The sequence below is a fragment of the Catharus ustulatus genome, chromosome 12 (assembly GCF_009819885.2).
Source record: "Catharus ustulatus isolate bCatUst1 chromosome 12, bCatUst1.pri.v2, whole genome shotgun sequence".
In the NCBI taxonomy this organism is placed as follows: Eukaryota; Metazoa; Chordata; class Aves; order Passeriformes; family Turdidae; genus Catharus; species Catharus ustulatus.
This window is the reverse complement of record NC_046232.1, coordinates 18031423-18058926: the sequence shown is the minus strand read 5'-3', so window position 1 is coordinate 18058926 and position 27504 is coordinate 18031423. Positions and strand designations below refer to the sequence as shown.

Sequence of the window (27504 nt, the reverse complement as noted above, 5' to 3'; positions counted from 1 at the left end):
CAAAGACAATACTTTATGTTTAAAAACGTTCTCAAACTGGAAATGGAAACAGAATATAAAATCCTGCGTATGTGTAAAAATACAACCGCTTTTACTTGCGAAGGAAGAGTTTTATTTAACTCTAATTCCTTAAAACAGACGTGAAAGCATGTTCAAAACAGTCCTTTGGAAAACAGACACCAATGCAAATACAAGCTCTCAATTATATGAATCATAATTTAATTAGATTTGATGATAACAAACCCTGCCAACGTACATTAGCCTACTTCTTGTTTAGTCAGAAAGTGTTTACTTTTGAAGCAACTTCTTTTCTGAAGTGAAATGTTACAACCCACCCATGATCCCAACTGGATACTCTGCCTTCAGAGACATAATACAGCTTAATCTCATTTACTGTCCTGCAGCCCAAGACACAGCATTCAATTACATGAGCCAGACTTGTATTTCACTATATAAATCACATCAGCTGAAACAATGAACACACGTGGCTGGAAAGTACTCCATGTACTTATTACTACTCAAGGAATAAATTATAGGCATTGATGCCATTAATCTTTCTTTTTTTTTTCTGGTGGTTCATTTTGGAATAAAACTGAACACAATTATACAGAGTTTTGAAATAATTGTGGGCAAGCAGTTAAGCCATGTAAGATTAAGCAAAGATGAGGATTGTAGTAAATAAATATTTATGCCTCCAGTGACATCATAAAACCCAACAGTCGTCACACAATTAGAAGCAAACTGAAAAGTTGTGTTTGCAACACGCCATGGATTCACGAGGCATCAGGAGGCCAGATAAGATCAACTGAAGGAAAACATTTCCATGAAGAACCTTGGGCAGGGGGACATATTGCAAGTAAAACCAACAATAGCATTTCTGTGTGCATTAGTTGCTCAATTTGTTTACTTTGGGGTTTAGAATGACAGATTCAAGTGGAAATTAAAAACAGCATATGCCTTTCCTACCATTTTCAGCTCTGCACAGAAATCACTGCTGCTTCTACCATCTTTTCAAAAAGCGCCAGTTCTGTATTAGCTTCGAAAGAATTTACTGTCATATCTCAAGGAATCTGAAATAAATTTATTTCTACTGATCTTTGCAAATCAATATGTCAGATAACATGTCTAACATGTAAGATTTATGATTCTAAGGCAGCACTTTGGATACTAAAAGGCAGCAAAAAGAAATACACATGACTAAATGTCAAGGGAATGCTTAGTCATGTTACAGAACTTTTAAAACAGCTCATTTCCCAGGTTGTTGGAAATTTTTTTTGCCTACAGCTACATAAAAGGAGAAAGAATTTTCAAGGATATTTGGAATTTAAAGGGGTGGTTATTATTCAGAATGCAATAGCAAACCTAAATAAAGACATATTGCTCTTGTATCTGAGTGAAACATCACCAACAGCAACTGGATGTCATTTAGATCTTCTGTCAATTAAACAGATTACAGTTAATTACATCAGTTTACTTCCTAAACTTGCTGATTACTGTGTATCTATGCAAAGCCAGAGTAAAGAGTGGCAAAGAAAGGAGGAGAGAAATGATGTTTACAACAACCTGGGATGTGTCAGTGTATCCTGGGCAAGGGGATATTATACAAATGTTGAGATTTACTTTAACCCAGCTGGGAGATTAATAATTTGTTCTCTGTATGGCAAATTCTAACCAGAATTGTCATGTACCTCTCAGTAAAACAGAAATTTTGGTAAGAGAGCAAACACACACAGCAAGATACAAAATTTCAACTGAAACCTCGGTAGTTCAGGGGCTGATCTAACCTCATGTCATGCAGATGGGTGGTTTCCAAGGAGAAAAGAGCTACAGTTTAAAAAAAAAAAAATCCAATTCTTTCTTTCTTCTTACCAGCAGGTTTTTTATGCTGATTTCAGCCAGTCATTTCTTGTGAGCTGATTTAATCAGAGAGCCATGGATGGACCAGCCTTTGTTATGTGCTGACAACATCCAGCAAAGGAAAAGGACTCAGCTCATACCCTGTGGAACAGCTGCTCTGCAGTTCACTCCCTAAACTCCTTTTCCTTCAGGAGCCTGGAAGCTGCAGCCCTCAGCCCCTTCCCTGGAGAAGGTGCAGCCCTGACTGTTGTACTGACCTGTGTCCTCTCCAAGATCAGAGCAAGGCAAGCCACTCCTGGCAGCACAGCAGGAACCTCTGTGTGCTGCATTCAGCAGCAAGTGAACAAACACTCTGAGCTCAGATTCTTCTCCATGCAGTGAAGTGAGGAGTTCTGACTGGGGAAACACTACCTGGGACTGATCCTCCCTGTCACTGCACAGGAAGCACAGACCTGAAACCACCAGGAGTGCACAGCCTGAAGTAGGAACTGCTCAGGGTTTATTTACAGCTGCTTTCCCAAGGTGCTCTCTCACAGGGCCAAGGCTTGTAGCTGATGCAAGAGGACATGATGGAAATGTCAGAGTGGGGTAGAGGCAGAAGAAAGTTGCTTTCTTAAGGAAGAGGCTGATGGCATCAATGCAAGAGGTGTTTTTCAGGAGTCAGTTGGATACTCCTGCTGGGGTGTTTCTCATTTCACAAACCAAACACAACTGGAAAGGTGTGCACAGAGAGCCTTGCTGTTATTGAAGCCTCTGGTGCACTCCAGATTGCAGCAAATTCAGACTTGTGCGAAACCAAGCTCAGAGATTCTTTTATCCTCACACACATGAGCCAAGCCCTCAAGACAAAGGGAACCATTTACAGGTGTGGCTATTCACAGTTCTGTCTTGATCCCTTTCTGGCAACTCCAAGCACTTTACAGGTGTGTGCAAGCTGTCAGTGGCACCTCTGCAAAATCCCTCCTCGGGCCAGGATAAAAGACCACACATGATCTAGATTTGACTCTTAGTATTCATCCAAGACACAGCTTTTCCAGCAGATACACCCTTCAGTTCTGCTCCAAAGAAAATCAGTATTCCTGAGGTTATTTCACATTCTTAGAAGCTGAAGATTAGTGAGGACATTAGAGAAGATACAGCTCTGGAACAAAGAGGAGAAATGCAGTACCCAAGCAGACTACGTCTGTGTTATCCATTCTCCTGATAGTAAAAATGTGAGAGGAAAGACAATTTTTCTTCTTTCCTTCTTCTTTTCCAAAAGATCACCATGTCCATAATCTGCATTATTGACCAGAAGGGCTATTTCACTGACACAGAAATATACAGACAGAAAATACTGTGTCTTTGTGAAATCATCAACAGCCTCCACTTCCAAAAATTCCTTAAGAATTCCCTGGGACTAAGAAGAACTTAGGTCTCAAGGTTAATGGTTTTCATGCAGCCTTGGCAATGAAAACCAGCTCAGGTCCTCTGGCTCAACACCACATATGAAAGGTGTGGAAGAAAAGGCAGAGACTGAGTAGCTGTGGTGGCACTTCTGAGCTTTTCTGATTCTGAGTCCTCAAGGATGGCACAAGGTGACTGCAAGTGCATTTCACTGGTGACCTGTGCATGATTCAGGGGTTGATACCAATCTGCTGCAACACAGCACTGCACACATTCCATGGCAAACTGGAATGTCATCCATCCATCCATCATCCATCCATCCATCCATCCCTAAGACAAAGAAAGTGTCCCCTGTATCTGGGCATGTGAGGCTCTGCTCTGCCTGAAGTGTTCTCCACTCCCTGGTGATGAGAGACTCCTGGAGCACGTTTGATGCCCATCACAAATTGAACAGGGTTTAACATTGACCAGAAGCAACAAGATCATCAATGTTCCAGCTCAGAAACATTTGATCTAATTAACAGAAAAAATAAATTAGCTCTAGAGCAAACTCCATTATAATGCTGGACATTTCTTCCCCTCTCAAAACTGGTATATTTGCCAAGTAAAAATTTTCAGCAAATGTTTTTTATGTGGTGGGTAGAATTTTAAAAATATTACAAAATGAAAATGCTTTTTCAGAGTTATGACAGCTGCATGTGAAGTAAGCTCTCAGTATTATAAAGTGATCACAAAATTTTCTGTTCTGGATATAAAAAACCACCTACCAATCTTTGCTACAACACGCAGATATTTTTACTCAAAGTTATTTTCCACAGAAAAACTGTTAAGTTGGCAGATTGACTGCTAAAGCAAATCATTTCCATTCCAATCAAGTTACACAGGACTCGAGAAAAAAAACTCATGTGAACTCAATATGAGCCATTTTATGCAACATCTTTGTTTGAACTGGGTCCCAAATAAGCAAGATAACCTTTACTTGCTTGTTACTAAGAGATAAAGGCATGTAAGTGTCTTTCAAGGAAATGAGAACAAAATCTCAGATGCACAAGTACTTCATAATATTGAAGAAGATGGGTTTTTCCTTCATTTATTTATAAGAAAATATCTGTGAATATGGATATGCCAGTACTCCCCATCTTTACCTCTGACATCACTCCTATAAATTGTGAGCTGCAAATTTGGCACGTGACCTTTCACTACATCCATAGGAGAATTCTCCATTCCTGAGAAGTTTAAAAAAAAAACCTGGAAGCTAAAAGAAGAAAATAAGACTTTTTAAAAGCGAATTCTACAATAAATGCAGCAAGAAACTAAAACCATTATTGTCTGCAGACATAATTAACATGAGATACATTTCAAGAGCAGCTGTCAAGCTCAAGTTGACAGCAGATTTAGTCAATCTGGTTACGTACGATTTCTTGATTGTGGCTGTAACTGAGAAGGTTCCTGTGCACCTGTCAGTAGTTACAAAGTTTTTATACCATAACTTGCAGCAAGTGGAGGTCTGACAACTCTGGGTACCCCTCTGATTTAGCATTCTGGTGTTAACCAGGTATTTGAGCCTCACTAGAGGTACTTAAAGATGTCCCCCTGTTCTTGTACAGTCACAACTCTCACTTGCATGACAAACCTTTCTAGAAGTGAGTGGGTATATGTATAACATCTTGGGTGTGATGTTCTGCAAAGTAAGAGATAAGTGATGCATTTTGACTTTTTACATAAACTATTAATAAATGCAAGGAGGAAAACATTTTACTGCATTAAATATGCTCCCCAAGCTGCTGTAACTGGGCATTTCTAGAGTTTGATACCCTACAGAATGCACTGTAACCACTGCTTTATTTGCTTATTGAAGGAAGGAGTCTTAAATCTGAAGTTGCTCTTAATAAAGCCTGATTTTTGGGAAAAGAGGCCTGAAACAGCCTGATAATAAACTTATTTAGTCTGACTTGAAAAATTCTATGGAAATCAACATCTGACCTCTACAGTTTCTAAAAATAGCCATCTTTTATCAACTGAGGAAGTTTCCTCCATTTAAAATCTTGCTTACCTGATGGAAACCACTCTTTAATATTTCATACCTTTGCTGCACATAGCCAAGGAATGGATAAAGAGTGGAAAGTCAATCCTGTGCTTTCAGCCTTGGAAGAACACTGCAGCATTTTTTATTCATCAGTTCAATTGCCTGACTTGATGTTCAAAGAACTTTTTCCCAGCTGCCACACTAAGTAGCCAGTGGGCAAACACTGAAAGGTCAACAGTTGCTTCTCTAATTCCAGGCTATGAACACTTCCCAAGGGGAGTTGGGTGTGTTTGCAAAACTGACCTTCAGCCAGCACGACTTCCAGTGGCACAGCAGGAATGTGACCAAAGTGGGTGAGCTGTCATTTATTTTGTCTGTCTGTGGCACGACACATTTCAGTGGCTGCCTGCCCCTCTATCAGAGGGCTAAATTTTGTTTAGGGGAGACAAAATATTATTGAAATTAAAAAGTGCTATCATGTATTTTTACTGAAGGTCAAAAAATACTGTGGATTTGATTTTTGGCAAGATCTCTAATTTGTTTTCAGAAGAAATTGTGATCATCATCCAAAACTAAGACAGATCCTAGCTATCACTTTCCAAGATTCATTGCTTTCTTCATGTAATTGCTAGAAAATGATTAGCAAGATACACATGGCAATACAAACAATACAGTCTGTATTTGCTTCATTCTGATTGGCACCACAACCAGCATCAAACATCAAGGTCCTGCAAATACTGAAGTTGAGAACTGAGCTGAGTTGCCTTTAGTGCAATAGTTAAGATTTGGCAAACATAAGATGTATTTAGAATGCTGTAATTATACCTGCAGAGAAACACAAAAGCAGCAGCACGCTGCTACTGAAAACCACTAAAAAAAAGCAAATATTACTGAAGTGGAAAGGGCAAATTCCTGATAATAATTTAGAAAAGTTGACAATAGCAGTGCAGCTGAAAAAATTACGACCTTTGTTCTTCCACAGCCACTTTTTCCAAACAGTCAAAATAAAAAATTGCTTTTGAATAACTGAGAAACTGAAACCACAAGATTATTTTTTATAACAAATACATGATACTGCACTTACCCACTGGACTGGTACCAGCTCCATTTGGCACTGAGAGATCAGTTGTCCCCAGCATTCCACCTAATCAAAATAAGCCAGAGCATTAAACTGACTTGCCTGATTAATACTGTGTAATTCTGTACATCAAAGTTTTAGCCGTGCAAGTGCACTGAAAGCACTGAGAACCTGTTCCTTGGGAGGGTTTAGGTGGGTTCTGCCAGCAGATGCTGGGCTGGAAGGAAGGGGCAGCAGCAGCAGCAGAGCTCACCTGCGTTGCCGGCGCTGGGCGGTCTCTGCGGTGCCCCAGGGGACACGTTGCGGTGCAGGGCGCTCTGGGGTGGGGACAGCATGGTGGTGTCCGTGAGCGAGGAGCTGGCAGCCAGGGATGGGGACACCAGGGAGCTCCCTGGGTTGCTGTAGGTTAAAGTGTTGGGATTGGACACTGGAACCGTCACCGACATGGAGAAGTTCTGGGCAGGCAAGCCGGGCTGCGGGAGACAGACGAGGAACAAGACAACGCTGTTAGCATCGACTGTGCTTGCAGAGCAATTCTCAGTTACAGCACTTTGTTGGTTTTTATTAAAGTTAATTCTGTTAGTTTTTAAACTCTAGTAAGCATACAGTTTTAAAACATCCATTTGTTGTAAAATATGGTGTTATATTCTTATACATCACATAATAACAGTTCCAAAGAATTACTCAAACTTCTCAAATATGTAAAGTTCAAACAGAGAAAACTGGAAGTATTCATATGAATTCACAAGCTCATAAATACAACAAATTTAACAGTTAATTTGGATTATTACAAAGCAATGACAAGCTAAACATGTCTACGAATCAGTGAATTGTTGTACCTTCAAAATGTAAGAATAAACATGCACGTTACAAACAGTTATCACACAAAAAAAGAATAAGTTAGTAATAACATTTTCTAATAATAACTTTGCCAATATATTGCTATTAATCTCTAAGACTTTGTTTTTCAACAGACTGAAAAAATAAACAGATCTTTAGAAAATCACAAAGTTCAATAATTTTAATTCAAACATTTCAGGTTCCCCATACCCCTGCTTGAATAACCACTCCATCTTTTTTGCAAATCTGATTTTTTAAATTCTAGTTTTTACAGCATTATTTAAAAGACAACTGTTTTTCTGCAGTATATATGTTTGTTATTCAACAGCTATTGAATCAAAAGCTGAGCTGCCTGCCCATCTATGGTACTCATTTGGTCATGACTAACTTCTTTGGCCTTTGTCTCATTCCTATCCTTTGACAGTGATGGGTTTCTGAAACAAAAGCGACTGTTTTTTTCACAACTCTCATAATTACTGGAAACAAAACCATGACAGGTACAATTTAAGAGCAAAACCCGGTAGTATTTATTGACAGAATAGAGAGATGATAGTTGTGATTAAGAGGTCAAAGGCAGATGACCAACACACATGACCTGGCAAGTACACTTTAAAAAATGCAATTTCATCATGTGTAGCTTAAGAATCACTTCAAATTATACTTCTGCATGAAAAGTTAGATAAACAAGAAATGTAGCAATAACTATATTAATTAAAAGAGCAGAATATATTCTCTACAAGAAACAAAATCTCTTACTAGTGAGAGCCAACAACAATGTCCCTACCAAAGCATTCTAAGAATAATCATCAATTTTTGGCACAGATGGAAGGAAAAAGTAATGAAGCAGAACAACACAAAGCTAACAAATCATTCACAGTATCTAACCAATGACAAGCCCTACTGGTGCTTTTTTTCAGGGGAAACTACTCAGTATCTACCAAAACCAGGGTGTTTTTACACAGCACACTGTCAAGCAGCTCAAATTAAACTGGAAATACCTGAAAGTATGCTGAACACACTGCTAGGAGGTAACAGCTGGGACTTTTTTTCTGTAGGTTTCTCAATACAGAACCAATAAGTGACAGCCCCCCCCACACCTTACAATAAAGGCTGTCTCTGCCCATCTATGGTGCTCATTTGGTTACGAGCGAATTCTTCACGCTTTGCCTCATTCCTATCCTTTGACAGCAATGAGGGCTGGAGAACAAGAGAAACTGTGTTCTTATACAGCCCCACAAGTACTGGAAACAAACATAATTGGTCAAATTTGAGTTACAAATACAGAGCTGCAGAGCTAAAACATAATGTTGCCCTTTTTATTTACCCTGATGTCCACACACACTTTTAGGTTGTTCGCCCATTCAGCTGTAACATATTGAGAGATGAGGCCTGAACACCGAAATGCTGGATATCAAAATCTTCAAAACAAAGAAAACCCAAAATACATTGGGTTTATCCAAGCATAAAGTGCTAACAGAAGTGATGCTGGGTATCCTGTCAGTTTGCTGCTCAGTCCCCAGAGATCTCTCATGCTCTGAACGATGAAATGATTTCCAATATCAGCAGTCATTTGGAGACACTACTCAAGTGCCCCAGGGTCTGTACAGATTAACCCACCCAGTCCATATCCTTTAACTGCTACAAGATTTGCATTCTTAAAATATTCTAAGGCTGTAGCAGAGCCCTGCATTAGTTTTCTTAGAAAATACTTAGTAATTCTCAACACTAACTGTTTTTTGTAGGTGGAAACTAAATGTCACCATGAACACCTCCACAAAAAACATGCAACATTTCCACTCCTTTTATCCCCAAACTGAAGCTCTGGAGCCAAGTGACTTATGGTTGCACATTGGATTGGCACTTGGGAGAAAATATCCAAATATCTTTCAGAGTCCAAGGAAGTATCTGCTGGAATTTCAGCAGGGGCAATCTTCTGAGGCTCTCATTGTGCAGCAGCCTTGATTTTAAATATCTAAATAACTTTCTATATCCAGACTTGGGCAACATAAATTCTACTGGTTAGATGACAAAATTAATCCAATTCTATTTGCCTGCTTGTCACATACTGTAAAATCTTGATCACCAAACAGATGAAGACCTACAAGATGTAAATAAATGATCCTACATCCCACAACAAAAGCCTATCTTGGTAAATATATTTTAGGTAGGATTAGGTAATGCAGTAGGCTCCTGAAATTTTGAAATGTTGTCTTGTGTTCCAAAGGTATGAAAAACTGGGAGTGTAAAACCAAAGCTAGAGATGATTCTTCTTATTCTTTACAATAAAATACATTTTAGTAAGACCAGGTATCACAATCTCATTTTTCCTTAGAAGTGCTCTTCCCTTCCTAAGCCATTACATCCTCTTGTCTTTGAAGTGGTTTTCAGTGCTAAGCAAACACCATGAAAATTCTCATGCATGTAAGAGAAGCACAAACCATACTTTAGTACTCACTGCGATTTTATGATTCCGCATCATATTATCAAACTCTTCATTAATTTTTTTATATTTTTCTTCTGTATGTGGCGTGAGCACATATGAAGTGTCAGGGTCCGGGCTGTCGCACCCTCTGTGTTCCTTCTTGTTCAGAGCCTAAATAATGAAGTTAATAAAAAGGATCAACAAATAAAAAGTAGAGATAAAATAAAAGTACTTACAGGGCCTCGCTTGAAAATAAAATCACTATCTTCATTTAGTTTGCTGAATCTGTCCTCCGATAGTGGACTGTGCTCAAAGTAATCGTCAGCATCTGGGCTCTCACAACCATTAAGGCCTTTCTTTCTTAAGGTCTGAAATACAATTGGAAAATTCACATACAAATCATACTAACTTGCCAAGAAGTTTTGTACACTACTGAATCATTCAGAGCCCCTGAAACTACATTAAACTTTCACAGACAAAACTCACTGTGCAACAGACAGAATCAGACTTTCAAGATAGTGGCAAAGTACACAAAGAGAAAAGGTTCACCCAGGTGCCATCTCACAGGTAAATTCCCCTTACAAATACTTCATCTCCCCAGCATTGCATGCAAAATCGTTTTTAGACATTGGCTGATGGAGTGAAGCTGCCTGACAAAGAACATTCAAGCCTGTGGCAAAATATTCACTGGTAATTAAAAGCCAATTTACTCATTCGTTAATGAATTGATTTTAGCATCCAAATTTTAATATTCACATTTTAGAGAGCATACAGTTATATTCTGATATATACAGTGGTTAAAAATTGTGATCCAGTTAAATAACTGCAGGACATTAATATCCGTAACACTCAGTCTCAGTAATTGATAGACAGGATCTTCCTGCGCTTCTGTCATCCTGTACGATAACAAGAACTGCAAAAAAGAAATTACATAATCCCTCTCTAAAATGACTTAGTTTGCTAAATATAAGCTTTTTCAGAGTCCTTCAGACTAACTTTATGGAGCTACTTCCTGTTTTCTGATGGAGAACTCACAACATCCCCTGGAAAAAAAAAAAAAGCAAGCTTGTCTACAATCCAGCCATTAAAGAAAGGATGTGAAACTACAGGTCTCATGACCAAATAACAAGATATATTTGTATTTCTTGTTTTTCTTTTTCATCCTATTACACAATCAGAATTTTTTTTCTGCACGCTCTAATTTATAACAAAACAATATTTAACACATTACCTGTGGAAAAATCTTTAATGTTTTTTTGAAAAAAATTCAAAAGGAAAGGAATAAAAATTTTAAACAGATATATGTTATCTGTACATAAAGCAGCAGTAGGACTATACAGGCACGAGGGAGTTGTGTGTTTCCTTTTTGTCAGAAATTATCTATATTCCATGAATTTTACATTCAAATCCCTAAAGATCACAAATCTGCAAGCTGACGTTTCCAGCACCATAAAAAACCCCATGTTTTCCTATAGAAGCAATTTTCATTACGCACTGAAATTCTGATTTACAAAACAAAATATTTTAGCTCATAGTATTCACCAGCATTTTTTTACTGTCAACTGATTTTTAGTACAATAAAAAGTAGACACGACTTCCTCACTATTCATATATATGCAAAATCCTGCTTATTTCTACAGCAGTTTGAAAACAGGAATTGAAAATCCAATTCGCCGCCTGAAATTCTTTAATATCACAGTTCACCATAAGCTGCAATTCCTTCTCAAGTTTCCTGGCTTGCTCTGCGTATCCCACACAGTATCTGGAACTCCCACAAAAATGTAATCACTAAATCAGCATATGGGGAAAACAGGTGTAGGTTCCTCCAGCACCTGTCACGGCTCCGATGCCGCTCCTCCAGCCAATCAGCTGGACACGTAAATGCACTTGGCCATACAAGGGCCGGCTCTCGGCCTCTCAAGGTCGGAGCCTGTTATCCCTCTCACAGCCCTTCCTAACAAGTCAGCCTGCCAGTCTGCTCCACTTTGATATCAGCAGGGAAAATGTTAACGCTGTGTAATCGGGATTACACTTAACCCCTGCAGCCCAGGGCGCTCTGGAAATAGAACCCAAATGTCTTTATGTGCGCTCGGCGTCAGCGCGCGCTGCCCGGGACACGATTACAGAGCTGCACTGGGGCTCTGCAAAGAAAGGGCTTGCAAGACATGCACACACAGAGTGCAGCTCCTGGGATAAACACGCTGAGGCAATTGAAGTCTTGCAGCAAGGGAGTTTCAGCAGAGCTCCTTTCAATAGTCTAAAGCAATCTAGTGAAAGCTTTTAAGCGTAATGCTGCCAGTTCATCTCCCCGAACGGTCTGAAAATTATCCTCTGATTTAAACAAAAAGGAAGAGATTTAAATACAAAAAAGCCTCCTTCCTCTCGGTGACTGCATGTCATTTTTGCTAACAATGGGGTTAACTCTGCTTTGACTCATGAGGAAGGAAAATGCCTCAGTATCTCCCGTTTCAGGCTCTGGAAACCGTCACTCCAGATGGGGTTCCTGTCATTGTGGAGGGATTTCAGCCACAGTTCCCTGTCACAGATAATAAGGCTGGGTCCAACAGCCAGAGCTCTGCCTCCTTATCACCAAAACACCAAGTGCCACTTGGAGGACCTGACCATAAAAAGCCAGCGAACTTTTATCAGTGCCCAGTAACACAATAGTAAAACATTCCTGCTCCGTGGCCAGGGCTGCCCACGGAATGCTGCGAGCTGTTCGCACAGGCAGGCACAGCTGAGGGGAGCCAGCCCTGCCACAGCCACAGCCACAACCAGAACCAGAACCCAACCACAGCCCAGGCCCTGCTGCAGGGAAAACAGGGAGGGACACGGCCCCGGGAACCTGGGAACAGCCCCGTGGGGACACAAGGAAGCCAAACTCCACAAACAAGGGCTGGCTCCGCCCTCGAGATTCTCCAGCGCTAAAATTTCTTGTTTCTCCAAATAATGTAAATAAATCGGCTCTCTGAGCGATTTCCAAGATGCTATCACAGAGCTCAAAATGTTATTAACTCTGAGGTTGGTCAGAAGAAAAGATGCCATTTGGTGAGACCAAGTAATCTGTGTAACACAAGAGAGTTTTACTTCTCTGCTGTGATACACAAGCTTTTTAGGACAAAATCATAGTATTTGCAGTGAAGACTAATAGATATAAGCATATTTTTCTCTTACCACGGGAAGAGCGGAAAAGAACATTAAATTTCAGGTTTTGTTATTGGATGCTCACTGCAATTACCTTCTGGTGTGAAGTCCTGTTTTCCAGATCATGTAAGGGAATGCGTAGCCCTTTCAGTAAATCTGTGTTACTTTCCACTTCCTCTAAGACTTAGCCAAAATTACTGGAAATTGTTCCAACGTGTTTGCCAACACACTGTATTGTGCCCCAGTAACTGAGATTGTGCAGCTTTGATCTCAGACTGCACTAACTGATGAGAGAAAAACACTGGTTCTAATAATGTTAAGTATTTACAAGGAACCAATGCAGGTGTGAAATATTTTCTTTTTAAAATGAAGGAAATACAACAATACAGTTACATAACACACCAAGTCACTACACGAGTGTTCCAGGCAGCTCTGGTCATCTTGATATTACAGAATGACCCAGGAGCTGTAAACTGCTTCTGTCCCACTATTAGTCCCTAGTATTGATTTATTTTGATTTGAATGGCAGAGCTTAGAAAACACTGTATGAGCATGGTTGGACCAGTGATGACTAGTTTAAATATTGCAGTCAAGCACATGGTACAAGAGCCCCAATATTTTTCCTGAACTTCCCCACACATATGCAAAGTAGTTTTTAATTGCACTTTGCAATTAAAATTAGCATTTTGCTAATTTAAGAAAATAATCATGCCTTGGCAAGAAGTATCTAAGGAACAGAAGAAGGGCTTCTTGCAAAACAACAACAGAAAGGAATAATTGGCTTCTCTCTACAATTCAATATAAATTTTACTGAAACCGATAATACAAATACCAAAGAGTATAAAAGCACAATAAAGTCTTTTATTGTTTGATCCTTGAGGAAGCAGAGCTGATATTCACCCATCTCAGTGTAATTATCCTAGCACAAGCTTCCTTCCACAAAATCCAGCAGGGACACATAGAAGGCAGGAGGCTGAAGCCTGCTGAGCCCCCACAGTGGGAGATGAAGCCACCACCCTCCCCAGGCTCGTTCCAGCTCCTGCACGGCTCCCAGGGGCTGCTGACACTGCTCAGGGCAGCTCTGGGAACCAGGAACTCTGACCCAATAATCACAGATGGGTCACTGCTTCCAGAGACAAAGTGACAACCCCCCACTGGCCCCCTCCCATCAGACCCTGGGCTTTATATCCCACTGAAAAGGACATGTTGCTGTGATTAAGGAGCACAATCAGTGTGTTTTGTGCTCTGATCAGTGAGTTTGGTTAGAAAGCCAAGACTTCTGATATTGTGATCTGGGCTCCTTACCAGCCCTGGCAGAACTGTAAAAGAACTTGATTATGTTCATTGTCACATCAGGAAATGATATTTTTCTGCCTTAAAGCAAGAATGTAGGATGACCTCATGTGTAAAAAGTGTTATGAAGTGTAAAAAACGTGTCAGGTCATTCAAAACACTCAGTGTTTGGTTTCTTGTAATATTACACAAAAAGGAAATGGTTGTTGCTCTCAAAGCTACCATGTATCATGTTAACAGCTCTATTTTTGCACTTACTATTGGAGCTGGCCAGAGAGGATTTTTGTTGGTATTTCATCCCAAATCATTGGGAAAACCACGTCCAAAATTTGACTAAGAGTGAAATGAAAAGTGAGTTCCTTTGGAAAAGGCAAACCTTTCACTTAAATCCTGTGGCTAGTTCTGCTTCTGCTCTTGCAATCAGAGCACGGAAAAGCTGCAAAGCTGCACAAATTTAGAGTAAGTATGTTTTAAATATCCTAACTTTTTAAAGTGTAAATATTCCACAGGCCTGAAGTAATGGCAAAGCCCTACTAGTACTGCTAAGTACTACTGCTGCTCTGGTAGGCACCTCCACCATGGATATCAAAGGATAAATTATTAAAATTTCCTGATGCTCTGGAGATGCCATGCAATAGTGGAGAGCATTTTTTTCTCACTAAAATGGCAAAAAATTCTTGTCCATTCCTTCTTTCACTTATTTTTGCTGCTTTATCCTCAGCTGTAGCAGGAATAGGTGGGTTGCCAACATGTGGGCTGAGCACCACAGATACAGAGGAGGCTCAGCCTCGCTGGCAGCAGCAAACCTCAGCCACCACCAATAATCACATCCTACATGAAAAGCCACACCTTTTTTTTCTGTGATAGTCACAAAACCAAATAAAGGACAAATAAAGCACTCACAGCACCAGATTCCCACCCAGTTTTCTTTCCTAATACATGAAAGATCAGTGAGACAAAACAGGGCATATTCCTTTGCTGCAGCTCAGCTCCCTTCCCACAGCAGACAAGGACCACATGGATCACCACAGGCTTTACATGAGAACGTCCTGCTGAAAGCAGGACAATTGTTTTATTATTTGCTTCCTGATACATATCATTGCCAAGAAGCTGAGCCTAAAACCTGACAGTTTTTCTCTTCTTTTATAACAGAAAATATTCCACTTTCATCAGCCTGAACAATAGTAAGGTGTCTCATCCTTTAGATACCGTTATGTCTCCCCAATTATGTATAAAACATATTCAAGCACCCGAGGAGTATTCTTAGTCACCAAAAGCTATTTTTAGTTTTTAACTTCCTGCGGGTCAGTTTGGCTACAGAAGCATCATCATTGTTGTTTCTTTTCTCTAAATTAACAACACATCTCTGCAGAGTCAGACCTTGACCCCACAGTGCTGGGTACATGAATTTACCACTGTCTAAAATCCAAGCAGGAGTGAATCCCCAGTGCAGCATAAACATCAAACGAGAACAGCCAGAGAAAAACCAGATAAATCAACTCAGTAACGGTGTTTTGTCTATTTAGGCTCATCAACATTATTTCTGTAGGCTGAAATTTCTTTTTCCACAGACAGATGTAGTGCATTGTTTTATGTGATGTTTACAAAACTGATGTATTTTCCTCAAGCTCTATTAATATTCTCAACTTCAACCAGTGAAGCATCTGCAAATTTCCTTATGAAGCTGTTTCCCTGTCCTTTGAATTGGGAGGCTACTTACACTTAGCCCTAACACTATTCCTTTCAGTATCCCTGACACATTTTCAATTACATTTTGCCACGCTATCAGTTCAAATTTCACGTTCTAATTATAGCCACAAACACATCCATCCCAAACCAGCTCAGGGAAGGAGTGGTGCCCAGCTTTCAAAACTTCCCTGAAACGCACAGGAGGCCAAATTAGATTATGACAGACATTTCCATGAGCTAAGCAACTTGGAGAGCTTAACTTCTTAAAGAACAAGACCTTCCCAATCTTTCTGGCAGGCTCCCCAACATAATACTGCATGCTAAAGAAAATCTGAACTATTGACATACTCTACTTTCAGCTTACTTAAATAATATTTTCCATACTTGTGCTCAATTAGTAGTAATATTTGAAAAGTAAATAATTGACATTATGCAAAAACACACGGACATGAAAAATTCTGAGTGCAGTACTTGAAGTTTGTTACAGCTATTGCATTTCTTGGTCAAATATTATAGTTTGCTCTAGAAAAAAAAAAAAAAAAAGAAGGTTTAGGGTTAATGACTTATTCCAGGGTTTTACAAATAAAAAACTTCTAAGCCTGCCTGGCATTATCCATAAAATACAAAGAAAAAGAAGAGCCATTTTAGCAATGCTCTGTGTTCAGTTTTAGAAAAAGGTATTTGGCATTTACAGATGAAAAATGTTCATGATTTGAAATTTTATCAGTGTCCTTGCTTATAAACCACTCTAAGAAAAGACACCATCTTGTTTCAAATGTTGGACCACTTCCAGTATCTGGCAAATTTTAACATGTATCCCTGGCTTGTTAAACATGAAAGCTAGCTGTCAAATTCCTCTCAGATATGATAAAGATGGCACTCAGGATTCAAACTCTCATTTATATAAAATAACACATACAAAAGGTTTTTAGACTTGATATGGCATGAAGCTTAAATTCTAGCCTGAAGCATCTTTGCTGTGAAACATTATTTTAAGTAGATAACCACAAAAAATTACTAAAGAATTAGAACTTTACCGGCTACAAAATGCACTCTTCACCCCCAGAATATTACACAGCTCTGGACTAGAAGGTGTGGGAAAGGGGCTGCATGCTTGTATTTGTGGTTTTAGAGAAACACTATCTGTGAACCATGGACTTTATAAAGCAGTTACTGACCTACAAACAAGCTGGATTGCTTGGTCCTAAATGAACTCCTTGAGACTTAAAATGATTAGTAATCCATTAGCACTGATAATGTTGTTTCCACAGTGACAGCTTAGTCAAGCTCTCAAAGTCCAATTTTTGATGCATTTGTCTTTGTTTCACTTTCTATCCAACTCAGTAGATTACTAAATTTTATATCACTGAGCAGCTTTGCATTTTACCTGTTTTATAGAAAGAACCATCAACTAGATTTTCCCATTAAAGAGTACTAAAGTCCCAGTTTAACTGGATCTTTTTCAATCTTTTTATTAAAAAACAAAGACAAAATAGACTGATATTCATCTTTAAGAAGTAAAAATTACTCCTTAGCATATAAATTAAATACATTTTATAGTCCTTTCAGGGACTATAATTTTGCAAATAAACAAAATTAATGATAAAATGGAGCAAAAGCCAGTTCTATGTTAGAACATTCAAAGAGATATTTCATGGTACACTAATGCTTTATTTCAGTCCTTGTCCAAACAACAACACACAGCCTCCCAAACACAGATCTTCATGTACTTGCAATGGTTAAATTATAAATCAGCAGCAGCAGTAGCTGACTGAAGACCTCCTTTCAGCAACAGTGCACTGCAGATAAGCCATATGGAACATGAAAAGTTTCCAAGTGCAGCAATCCATCTGCATAATATCCTTCATAATCTTTCAGAAGTTCTTTAGGAAAAATATTATCTCCTACTCATAGTTTGCCAAGAAAAAAAATGGCTTAACTCTGATTAGAATTCATTTAATAAAAAGAATGGGGTTCTTTAGGTCTACCTGCTCATGTAGTATTGCAATTACAAATATTTCTTGTCCTGAATTCTTTACAGCTTTAAAATTGGAAGGGATAACAGAACTATTTCAGAGTCTTGGTACTCAAGATAACTTAGTGCTATCAAAACAGTAATTACAACACAAATGGCAACCATTCCCAAAGAAAATGGTTAGTAGATTCCAAGGGTTCATGCTATTGTTAAAATACTGTTCACATGTAAGATTATGGGCACTGGTTTCATCTCCCAGAACAAGCTCTAATACCTTTAATATTTGTATGGAACTGCCACCAAAAAATACCCCAAAAATAAGCAAGCTGAATAAGAGAAGTGAAAGCAGGTATCTGAAAACACCAGCTGAGATCAGTGGGTACAACAGGAAGCAGAGAGTCTCCTCAAAAATAAGGAAATAGGGTACAAGCAGTTTTTACTGAACTAAAATAATGAGAATGTGCAACTTCCAAACACAGCTCTAATAATGTCACAATTCATGTTTCAAACACAGAACTTCTCAGTTGAGCATCAATACAATACATTTAACACGTTTTTTTCCTGTACAGCCTCCATTTAGTGCAAATTATTCAAAAGTCAAAGCACCTCTTTGAAGACTGTCCTTACTTAATGTGACAAGGGGTGGGAAACCAAAGGTGGGACCTTGAGAGGCAGAGAAAAGGCTGGACAGGAATCAGGGACACTGAAATTTGAGTAAGCTTTATCGTGTAATTCATGTCAACATTGGATAAAGACTGGTTCTGGAATGTTTGATTTTTTTTTTTTCTTTTTAAAAAGTCATTGTAATCAGCATGTACTGAATTTTAAGTTATTTGCAGGAAAGAGCAGGGCTTTAAAGGGGACCAGTTTGTTACAGTTACAAAAGAGTTTACAGTGGGACATTGTAACAGCTTTGATCTACAAAACCTTTACAACATTCCCAAAATATTTGTGAGTTTTTAAGCAAAAATGTATGATTCAGTTCCTGCTGAAATTACCTAGTATTTCTAGTAAAACATAAAATTTTAAAATTCACCCTACTGCCAATTTAACTAACTTGCTTAGCATTCCATGGTCTACACTATGAATTACAGGGCTCCCATGTGAAATATCACATCACTGACATAAGATGCACAAAAAACCCCCTGGTAAGTCACTGAAAGAACTGGATGTGTACAAGTATTGCAAAGAATGGCATGTCACATGTGTGCCTCATGTCATGTGTGTCACATGTCAGTCACATGTGTCACATGTCACAGGCTGCTGGGATGTTCAGAGGTCTGCAGCACAGGAACTGCCACCACCAATGTTTTCTCTCAGGTGCAGTTACTCCCCAAACCAGGGCAGGAGCAGTTCCCAAGGGAAGTGTTTTGTCCAGGTGAGTGCTGAGCTCCTGCAGTAAAACCCTGGCAGTGAACAGCCACAGCCTCCCTGAGCCCTCTGCTGCACCAGCACCATCAGCTCACGGCCCAAACATGAAGATCACTCAAAAGCAACACATTAAAAGCAGAGAGATGGTGAGGTCAGAAGGCAGGGAGTAGTGAGGCACTGCAGATGACCCTCCCCTCCTGTGGGCAGTTCCTGCTGAAGCAGTGGCTGAGAACAGCAATGACCAAGCAGCAGCACTGCTGTCCCTCCTGCAGGGTGGTCAATCCCTGGCAGAAATCACAACCACACCCCTGAGCCTGGAAGTCAAAAGATGGGATTGCATTAAGTCTCCACTGAAACCAAGCCTAGCACAGAAAGAACAGTCCTTTATCTCGCTGTAGTTGCAGGAGATGCTTTGTTCTGGGTCTATTCTTTCCATGCACAGCTTGTGTAAAGTCACTCTCTCTTGATTAACAGATGCCACAGTCCTCACTTTGAAATCGCAAAGTAAAAATATACTTTTCTGTCACTACAGAATTTCAAAAGCACCAAATTCTGCAGCAACACAAGGGCTGCAGAATACACGAGACCAGCACAGCTTGAAGAACTTGTTCATACAATAATTATGTCTTTGTGTGACTGCCTGCATGAACTCCAGCACTAACAAGCAATGAGCTGTTGCGGATTTTCTTGGAGTCAATTTTCAATCCTACTTAACACAACGTCTCCAGAACAGCTAAACCCAGAACTGAATCTTTGACAAATGTTTCCTGAGCAGAGGGTGTGAGAACTGGACATTGTGTGTCTGCCCTATAAATTTCAAAAACAAAAATATTCTCCTAACACAGAGCAGAATCAGTTGGAAAAACATCACTTGCACACCTGGGAAATAAAACCAAGTTTCAGACAAAGGAGAATCCAATCCTGCCTATTGCAGGGCTGATGCTGCAGAGATTTTTGGTAGACAGAGGATACAAAAGCTCTGTACTATTATTTGACATGGATTTAGGATTCTGGCCCTCCAAGCAGCACAGCCTCCAGAGGAGCATCCGATCCAATCTGAGATTGTAATGATGCACAGCCAAGTCAGCTGCCACTCATCGCTCAGTGATCAGCTTTTTCTGGTAGTTTATTAAAAAATGAGAACATCACAGCAAATTTCAGTTCACAGCTCTAAAATCATGTCATTGGTGTAACTGTGACAGGGCTGGCATAGGACAGAGAGCACTGCAGCTCCATAAAATCACTGCTGGCAATACAGCAGCCTAGTACAGTCATTATTAGCAACACTTTAGAAAATTCTATTAAAAGATGCATTCTAGACAAACTTCAAATATGTATATGCTTTAAGTAGTGACTAAATCTGGAATTCATCAAAATTCAGAATACCAGCAGAGCATGGTAAATTTAAAGCACCGGCACTGTTTTAAAGAAGTAGAAGAAATAATGTATTCTTAACCCTAAACCACTAAATTTATTCACTGCATTAGATACAAGGGAAGTACAGCTTTAGATTATTTGCAGGCAAACCAAAGCTGCTTCAAAAAAAAAAAAAGAAAACCAAAAACCCAAAAACTAAATCTATCCTACTTCTGAAAATTCTTTATATATCAGCAACAAAGGAATGCAAAACAACATTAACTCAGAACAAAAACTTTTGGCCAGTCCTGTCAGCTTGCTTAGAGTCACCAATATTCTGTCATTTTGCAATAAATAAATTTAAGAGGCACCTTATTCATCTATATGTCCAAAGCAATTTCAGCAGAGCTAAAGAATTAAAATAATATTGTTGAGTAAAACAGTATTCCCAAATACAAGATGTGGGAAAATTAATGATAACAGTAAACAGCTCAAAAAAAAAATACTGTAGGAATTAAGTGTTGAATTTAATCTCCCAGACTGAAAAGAGGAAGGGAGAGAAGTAAGAGACAAAGACACCATCATGAGCGGCAACTGTTCTGTTCAGCACAAAATGCACAGTTGTCTTCTGCCACAATATTGAAAATAATATTTGCTACCTTGACCAAATTTTACGTTTTTCAAGGTAGTTGTTTTTTCCTAAACCAAGAGTGGGAACTAAAACCCCAAGGCAGAAGCTGTTTGTAAGTCAGGTTTACAGCAAACACTTCTACCAGGAAAAAAAGAAGATTCAAACCACTACACACAGACACACAAATATATGTGTGTACATATATATATATATATATATACATAGATATAAAAGCTTTGGATGACTCATTCCAGACCACTTCAGTTTTCAAGCACTTTCCCTCTTTTTAAGGTAAGCTAAAAGAAAATTTCAGTCCTTAACCATACATAAATCCTCCCTCCTCAATCACCTCCTTAAAACGTCTCAAAGGTATTTGTGTGCCATCTGAAATTATCTGAAATGTTATATGCAGTATAATTACATTTACATAATCATTTAGCAAATCAAGCCCAATAATGGCTACATTTTCTCAGCATCATGGGCAGATTACCAAGTCTTTTCCTTCCTTCACTAAAATAATTTTTAAGCTTCTTCCTTCTTTTAAACGTGCACCACTTATTCCCACAGTGTTTGGAGAACAAATCAAGTGTTTTGAACTACAAAAATACACAATATTACACCAATACATGTTCTTCTAGCAGCCCAAAGCGTTTTTCTTTCTTTATTCCCCCCAGGTCTTGCTCACTTCTGGCATTTCTCCATCTCTCAAACGCGCAGGAATGCAAAGCAATGTTAACACATCACAGTGTCAGCCTCCCTCCAATCTCCAGAGTGTCTTTAACCATCAGCATTCCTGGTGCAGCCTCACAGCTCTGTAAAGCTGAGCTGGTATTTCAGGTATGTTTGGAGATTTTAGTCACCTACATTCAGCATCAGTTTTCATTTTCTTGGTTGCAGGGCATTTTCTTCTTAAAAATGAATTTTAAAATTTACCGTGTAGCTTGTGTTATAAAACATTTCAAAGAAATAACTATTTTTTAAGAATTTGACCCAATTTCCGCCATTTTACTTTGTAGCTTTGAACAGCAAAATACAGAAGGCCAAATTGCTTTGCAAATCCTTATCTAGATCGGATACACCAGGTATCCACCAAGGAAGGAAATAAGATCAATTAACTGAAGGTCATTCTCATCTAATTTTGTATGTGTGCATCCAAGTATATATTTAGATACAATTCCCAGATCTTCATTTTCATATGAAGTCAACCCAAATTAAAAAAAAAGGAAGCAATGAACCAATTCAAGTGCTACCAAAACAAACTACTACACACCAACAACAGTTCAAAATACACATTGGTTATTCCCAGCCTGGAAAAGAAGCAATGCTGGGAGGTGGAGAAAGCTGGATGAAAAACAAAACCAGAGAGCTTTTGGTTTATAAACACAGTGTTTCAACACCAACTTTTCTGTTTATGCTCCCCACACTGTTACACTTGTCTCTTGGCATATGCTCCATCTGGCTGGGGAGATGCATCTGCTTCTTCCTGCTGCAGGCTCTCCACGTGCAGCTGAGCTCTCCGTGCTCACTCGGAGCCAGGAGCCAACAATCCCAGCTCTGATCCCTGACATGTTCCTGACTACAGAACGTGCACTGCTCCTGCAACAGCTCTATTAAAATCTTGTGAAAAGCCAGAGATTAAATGTATTTTAATGCAAGAAAAGAGCTGATTACAGCAGAAGATTAAACTGGCTTGTTGACCCTGCTGAAAGCAGCAGCAGGGTCATTTACCTGCTTGGGCTGAACTATGGCAAAACCACTCTTACACCAAGCCATCACAAATGTTACTCCCCATCACAGTCACCAATTCCCATGGTAAGGTATTTAATGCAAACATCCAAATCACGTGCTGGAATTTACACCAGAGCAGTCCTTCCACAAGAATGCATGTATGATTGCAATAATTGCATGTATTATTGCAATAATTACGTGCCATAGTTTGAGATATTTTTTTGGTACTTTCTAGTTACAATTTTTATTACAGATCATTACCTATTTCAAGGACAGCTGTCAATATCTGGGATATAACCTAAGCCTTATTCAGCACATTACACTACACTGAAAACAGCATTAAACTACAGAGCACAGGAGAGGCTCATTAACTGACACCCACCCGGAATTCTCCTGGGCACAGATGCCAACTGGGAAAGTAGGTCACATTTTACACAGGCTCCTAAAAATCAAATCACCTCAGTCTGATGAGGTGAGATGAGGAACAAGCAAAACCTACCATGGCCAAGTATAGGTGAAATAAACCCTGGTTTACTGTATCAGTCAAGGAAAATGAAAACATGGAAAAAAGATAAAAAAGCTGAGCTAAACAGGCAGCAAGAGCCATCTTCAGCCCTTGACTCCCAGAGAAGTGAGGCTGGGAGAGAGGGAACAACGGTGCAACTGCTGCTTTCTGAGGCCTTCCTGAGGGGCAGAAGGACCCAAAATGGAAGTGGTATCTTATTGTAAATAACCTGTAATAATCTTAACATCCTGCACTAAAAAAAATATACAAGTGCCTGTTCATCTCCCTCTTTTCCTTTGGATTTAAAACCGGTGAATGCTCAACGTCTGAAACTGTCTTTTGTAAATTAAAACATTTTGTTGACCATATGGATACAGAATCTTGATAAAACCTGAAATTCTTCCCATTTTACTCTGCAGAAATACTTCTTTCTTCAGGAAAAGTAATTACTTGTCAAGAATAATCTGTTACAGGAAAAAAGTCCATGAACATTAAAGCATCAAATGCTTTAACACCTACAGCAAGTCCTTCAAATCACAGACAGCACTTCAGCGTAACAATCTGCAACTGTGCCATTATGGGTTTGTAAAATCAAATACCTGATCTCAAGAATTCCAGGCACATACTGAATAAAAATTTCATTCTTTTCAATACCTCTGTATGGCCCACCAATGCTGTGCAAGAGCATTACACTCCAGTAACCTCAGAAAAGAGCAGGTATAGGACAGCAACAGATCATTCCCATCTACAATAACATGTTCAGTGAAAGACCCAAGTGCATGCATCAAAAAAAATTTCTAATATTAATTTAAGATGCCAGTGCTCTCCCTCCCACTATGTTTTCACAAACATTCCAGCAGCAACAGAAGACACCAAGCTCTGGGCATATGAAAGCAATTCCTATGCCAAAACTGAGCAGGAGACAACTACAAGGGGAAGATGTCTCATCGATTTCACTTAATCATTTACAACATTGCCATCTACCCAGGGCTAGAAATAAGTAACAGCAGATTTGTTTCCTCCCTTACCCAGCTTCTGAGCTGTGTGGAATTCCTTTCCTTCTAGCCCAGGAAAACCCACCCTCCTGTCATGCTCATCAGGACCACAGTGGGTCCAGAATAGGTCCACAGTGAGCCTATGTCACAATAAATGTCATTTGTCACATTAAAGGAGGTAAGTGAATTACTAAACTAAGATCTATACATCAGCTGTACCTCCATAAAATGGAACTACTTATAATTCAGTTTAGTATGAATTTGACAGATTTTAGGTGCTTTTCTGCAGTAATTTTCATTTGTTAAAATAGAATTTCAATATCATTACAATACAGAGAAGCCATTTTACATTGTTCTTTCAGCCTGTTTCCAAAATGCTGGTGATGTCACTAAACATCTGACACTCCAGGTACCCAAAAGAAAAAACCCAAAAATATTTCACAACCAGGCTGAAGAGCACACAGGGCTAACCTGAAGAGATAGGAGGATGCATTCCTAAATTACAATGTATTTGAAAAATGGGAATAAAGTCCCAAATTCCACAGAATTCCAAGAACCCAGAGAAGAAAATTAGAAAGAATCTGCAGATAAGTCCTTGCATGTTCCCCCAGAGCTCATCTGCCCTTGGATGCTAAGAGCACTTCTAATGTACTTGTCAGGGGTCAAACACTTGACCCTGGTTACAAAACCCACCAAGAAGAACCCAAAAAAGCAGCCTTGCACAGAATTATTCTGGAAGAGCTCCCTAGTCCTCGTGATGTGAAGAAGCACCATCACCATGAGTCACAACACAAAGAGGCCCTGCATGCAGAACAAAACCCAGCTGAACTTGCATCCCTGTCTCAAATTCATGTCTGTCACAATCAAAAGCTCATTCTGCAGGAATTAGGTTTTCCCTTCCTCTCCAGTGGCTATCCCTTATTTATGCTAATCCAGTGACTAAGCCTTCAACTCTTCATGGCTTGTATTATCCCTCTCTTTAGAACTCAATGCTGAAGACAGAAGTTGGGGAGGGTTTTTTTCTGATCATAAAAGACAGTTGACAAATTAGCAGAGAATCTTCTCAGGAAGAAATATAAAGGGTTTGTCTGTATCTCAGTTTTGTCAAGCTGATGTTTTGCTTGCACACTCATGTACAAGATCAGCTAGTACCATCCCTGTACTCTGATCCCCTTGGCAATAGGCTCTTCAGCTATTCAAGGCTAATCATTATTCTGAAATCATTCCTAAAAAGCAAGGCATTTGTTCAGAAGACAACTTCAGAATTTAAATGAAACCTTTAAGTCAGCCACCTGTTTTGGTCTATTTACAGGACTACTGGAGACATGCTCTGAAATGCAGTTACAGAACATCAAGGCTCCAATTGCCAAGAAAATCTTTGAATTCTACTGCACCTAATTTAGAAATTATGTACTGAAAAGAGTTTCTATTTAAAGCTCAAGCATTATAAAAGTAGATGAAACCAATACCTTGGAGTAAACATATTCATGTTATTCTATTACTGCAGAAACTGCAGTCCTTCTGCTGCTATTTTAATTGACAGTCACTGGACAACAAATTTAATTAAGTTCGTTTATTCCACATATTCTATTTTTTTGGCTTTTTTTTTTTTCCTTGGCTATATAAAGGGCAGTAGAGATGGTGGCTGATTTGATCCATGTTCAATACATGACTGGTAAAGTGGCTACTAGCTCAGAGGAGAAAAAGGGCCAATATAATTGTCTGTTAGGCTGAGGCACTCTTCTGACCTTCCTCTCCCACTCAGTCGATTTTTTCTCCCCATTAAAACTCTGAACATTTCTCCCCCTCCTTCCCCAGAAAAACAACCATTTTTCACACCTCTCTTTCCATTGCCAAATGTGATTGAAATCAAACATGTTTCCCAGAAACTGGCAGGGGGTGGAGGGCAGATGGAAAAACAACATGGCTGTAAAGACAAGTTATTGCCTTAGAGAAACCAGACTAAAAGCAGTAGTTCACATTTTATAACATGGAATTAAAGAACTTTCAAACATTTGGTTAAAATATCTTTGGTTAAAACACTCTATGTTGCTCTAGATTTTAATTATTAAGGAGATAAGACTGATGTGTCTTTTCAAATTGTTACCTCAACGATATCTGAGTTGGTTCTGCTTTCATGGGGCTCGTTGTATTCTGTGTATTTGAGTAGAACTTTGTCCATGTCAGTGCTGGCATACTGAAAGAGTTTGTTAGAGCTGTTAAAAATGATGAGTGCTATTTCACAGTCACAGAGCACACTCAACTCATAGGCTTTCTTCATTAATCCAAACTTCCTCTTCGTAAAGGTGACCTAGAGAAGAAAGAATAATGATTGATTTATTTTTTAAAAATACATGACAAAAGAATCAAGGAATACACTGATTGAGCCTACACCATTTGCTCCTACTGTCATACGCAGCTTAACACAAGAACTATCACACCTGCTGCCAATTTTAGGGTCCAATGTTCTCTATTAGACTAAGTTAAACAATTACACACCCCCAACTCTTCCACTGGTAAATAACTATCGAGGAGAGTTAAATTTCAGTTAGAGTTTTAGTTAGAATAGGATAATTTAGCTTTATTTCTCTCTTCAACAGACTGACTTTCCAGGTATCTCAGTATTTTCTTCTGCGGTACCAAAGAAAACAGAACAATCAATGGAATCAACTGTTACTATGCACTATGATTTCTAATTATGCAAAGGTAAGAAATAATGCTATTTTGTTGCTATTAAATCATCTAATCAGATTCAACTATAATTTGACTTGTCTTCTGCCACTTGGAAACATCAGGGAACAATTGTTCTGTCCAGTTAGAACTGCTGTGGGGGAGCAAATCCATTACAGACCATCACACAGGAGCATCTGCCCATCAGGGAAGGAGGAAAAGAGTTATGAAAATTACCATCAGTCTTGATTTTAAAAAAAAAATTAATTTAAAAGTTACTTTCATAAGACAGCAGCTAAGGATATAAAAGCATCAATGTGTTTGACACCTCCCTATTCCAATTCCAAGGATGAGCCTCTGTGACAATGAGCAATCCACATGTCCCATATTCAACAGTCAATGGATGAGCTTTTGCAAGAGAGGAATGAAGTGAGACACAAGAAACAATCAAACCTGTTTTCTGGGTTTTTGTAGTTTAATTACCAAGCTGTACATCAAGTTTTTGGGAAAATGGATAGGAAGCTTCTTCTGTATATTC

General features: G+C 39.1%; 1 protein-coding gene across 5 annotated transcripts in view; it reads right to left on the bottom strand.

The window, feature by feature from the left end:
• MEF2A (myocyte enhancer factor 2A) overlaps positions 1-27504 on the bottom strand; it is an 81276-nt gene that overhangs the window by 16201 nt on the left and 37571 nt on the right. For 2 of the 5 annotated variants that reach the window (XM_033070264.2, XM_033070266.2), the window contains exons 3-6: positions 26404-26607; positions 9643-9780; positions 6601-6820; positions 6354-6413 (exon numbers count right to left, since the gene is read on the bottom strand). In XM_033070264.2, the coding sequence (XP_032926155.1) occupies positions 6354-6413; positions 6601-6820; positions 9643-9780; positions 26404-26607 (622 nt within the window). Of the gene's footprint in view, positions 1-6353; positions 6414-6600; positions 6821-9642; positions 9781-9845; positions 9978-26403; positions 26608-27504 lie in introns of all 5 variants that reach the window. The other 3 variants (XM_033070265.2, XM_033070267.2, XM_033070268.2) reach the window with 2 other exon arrangements.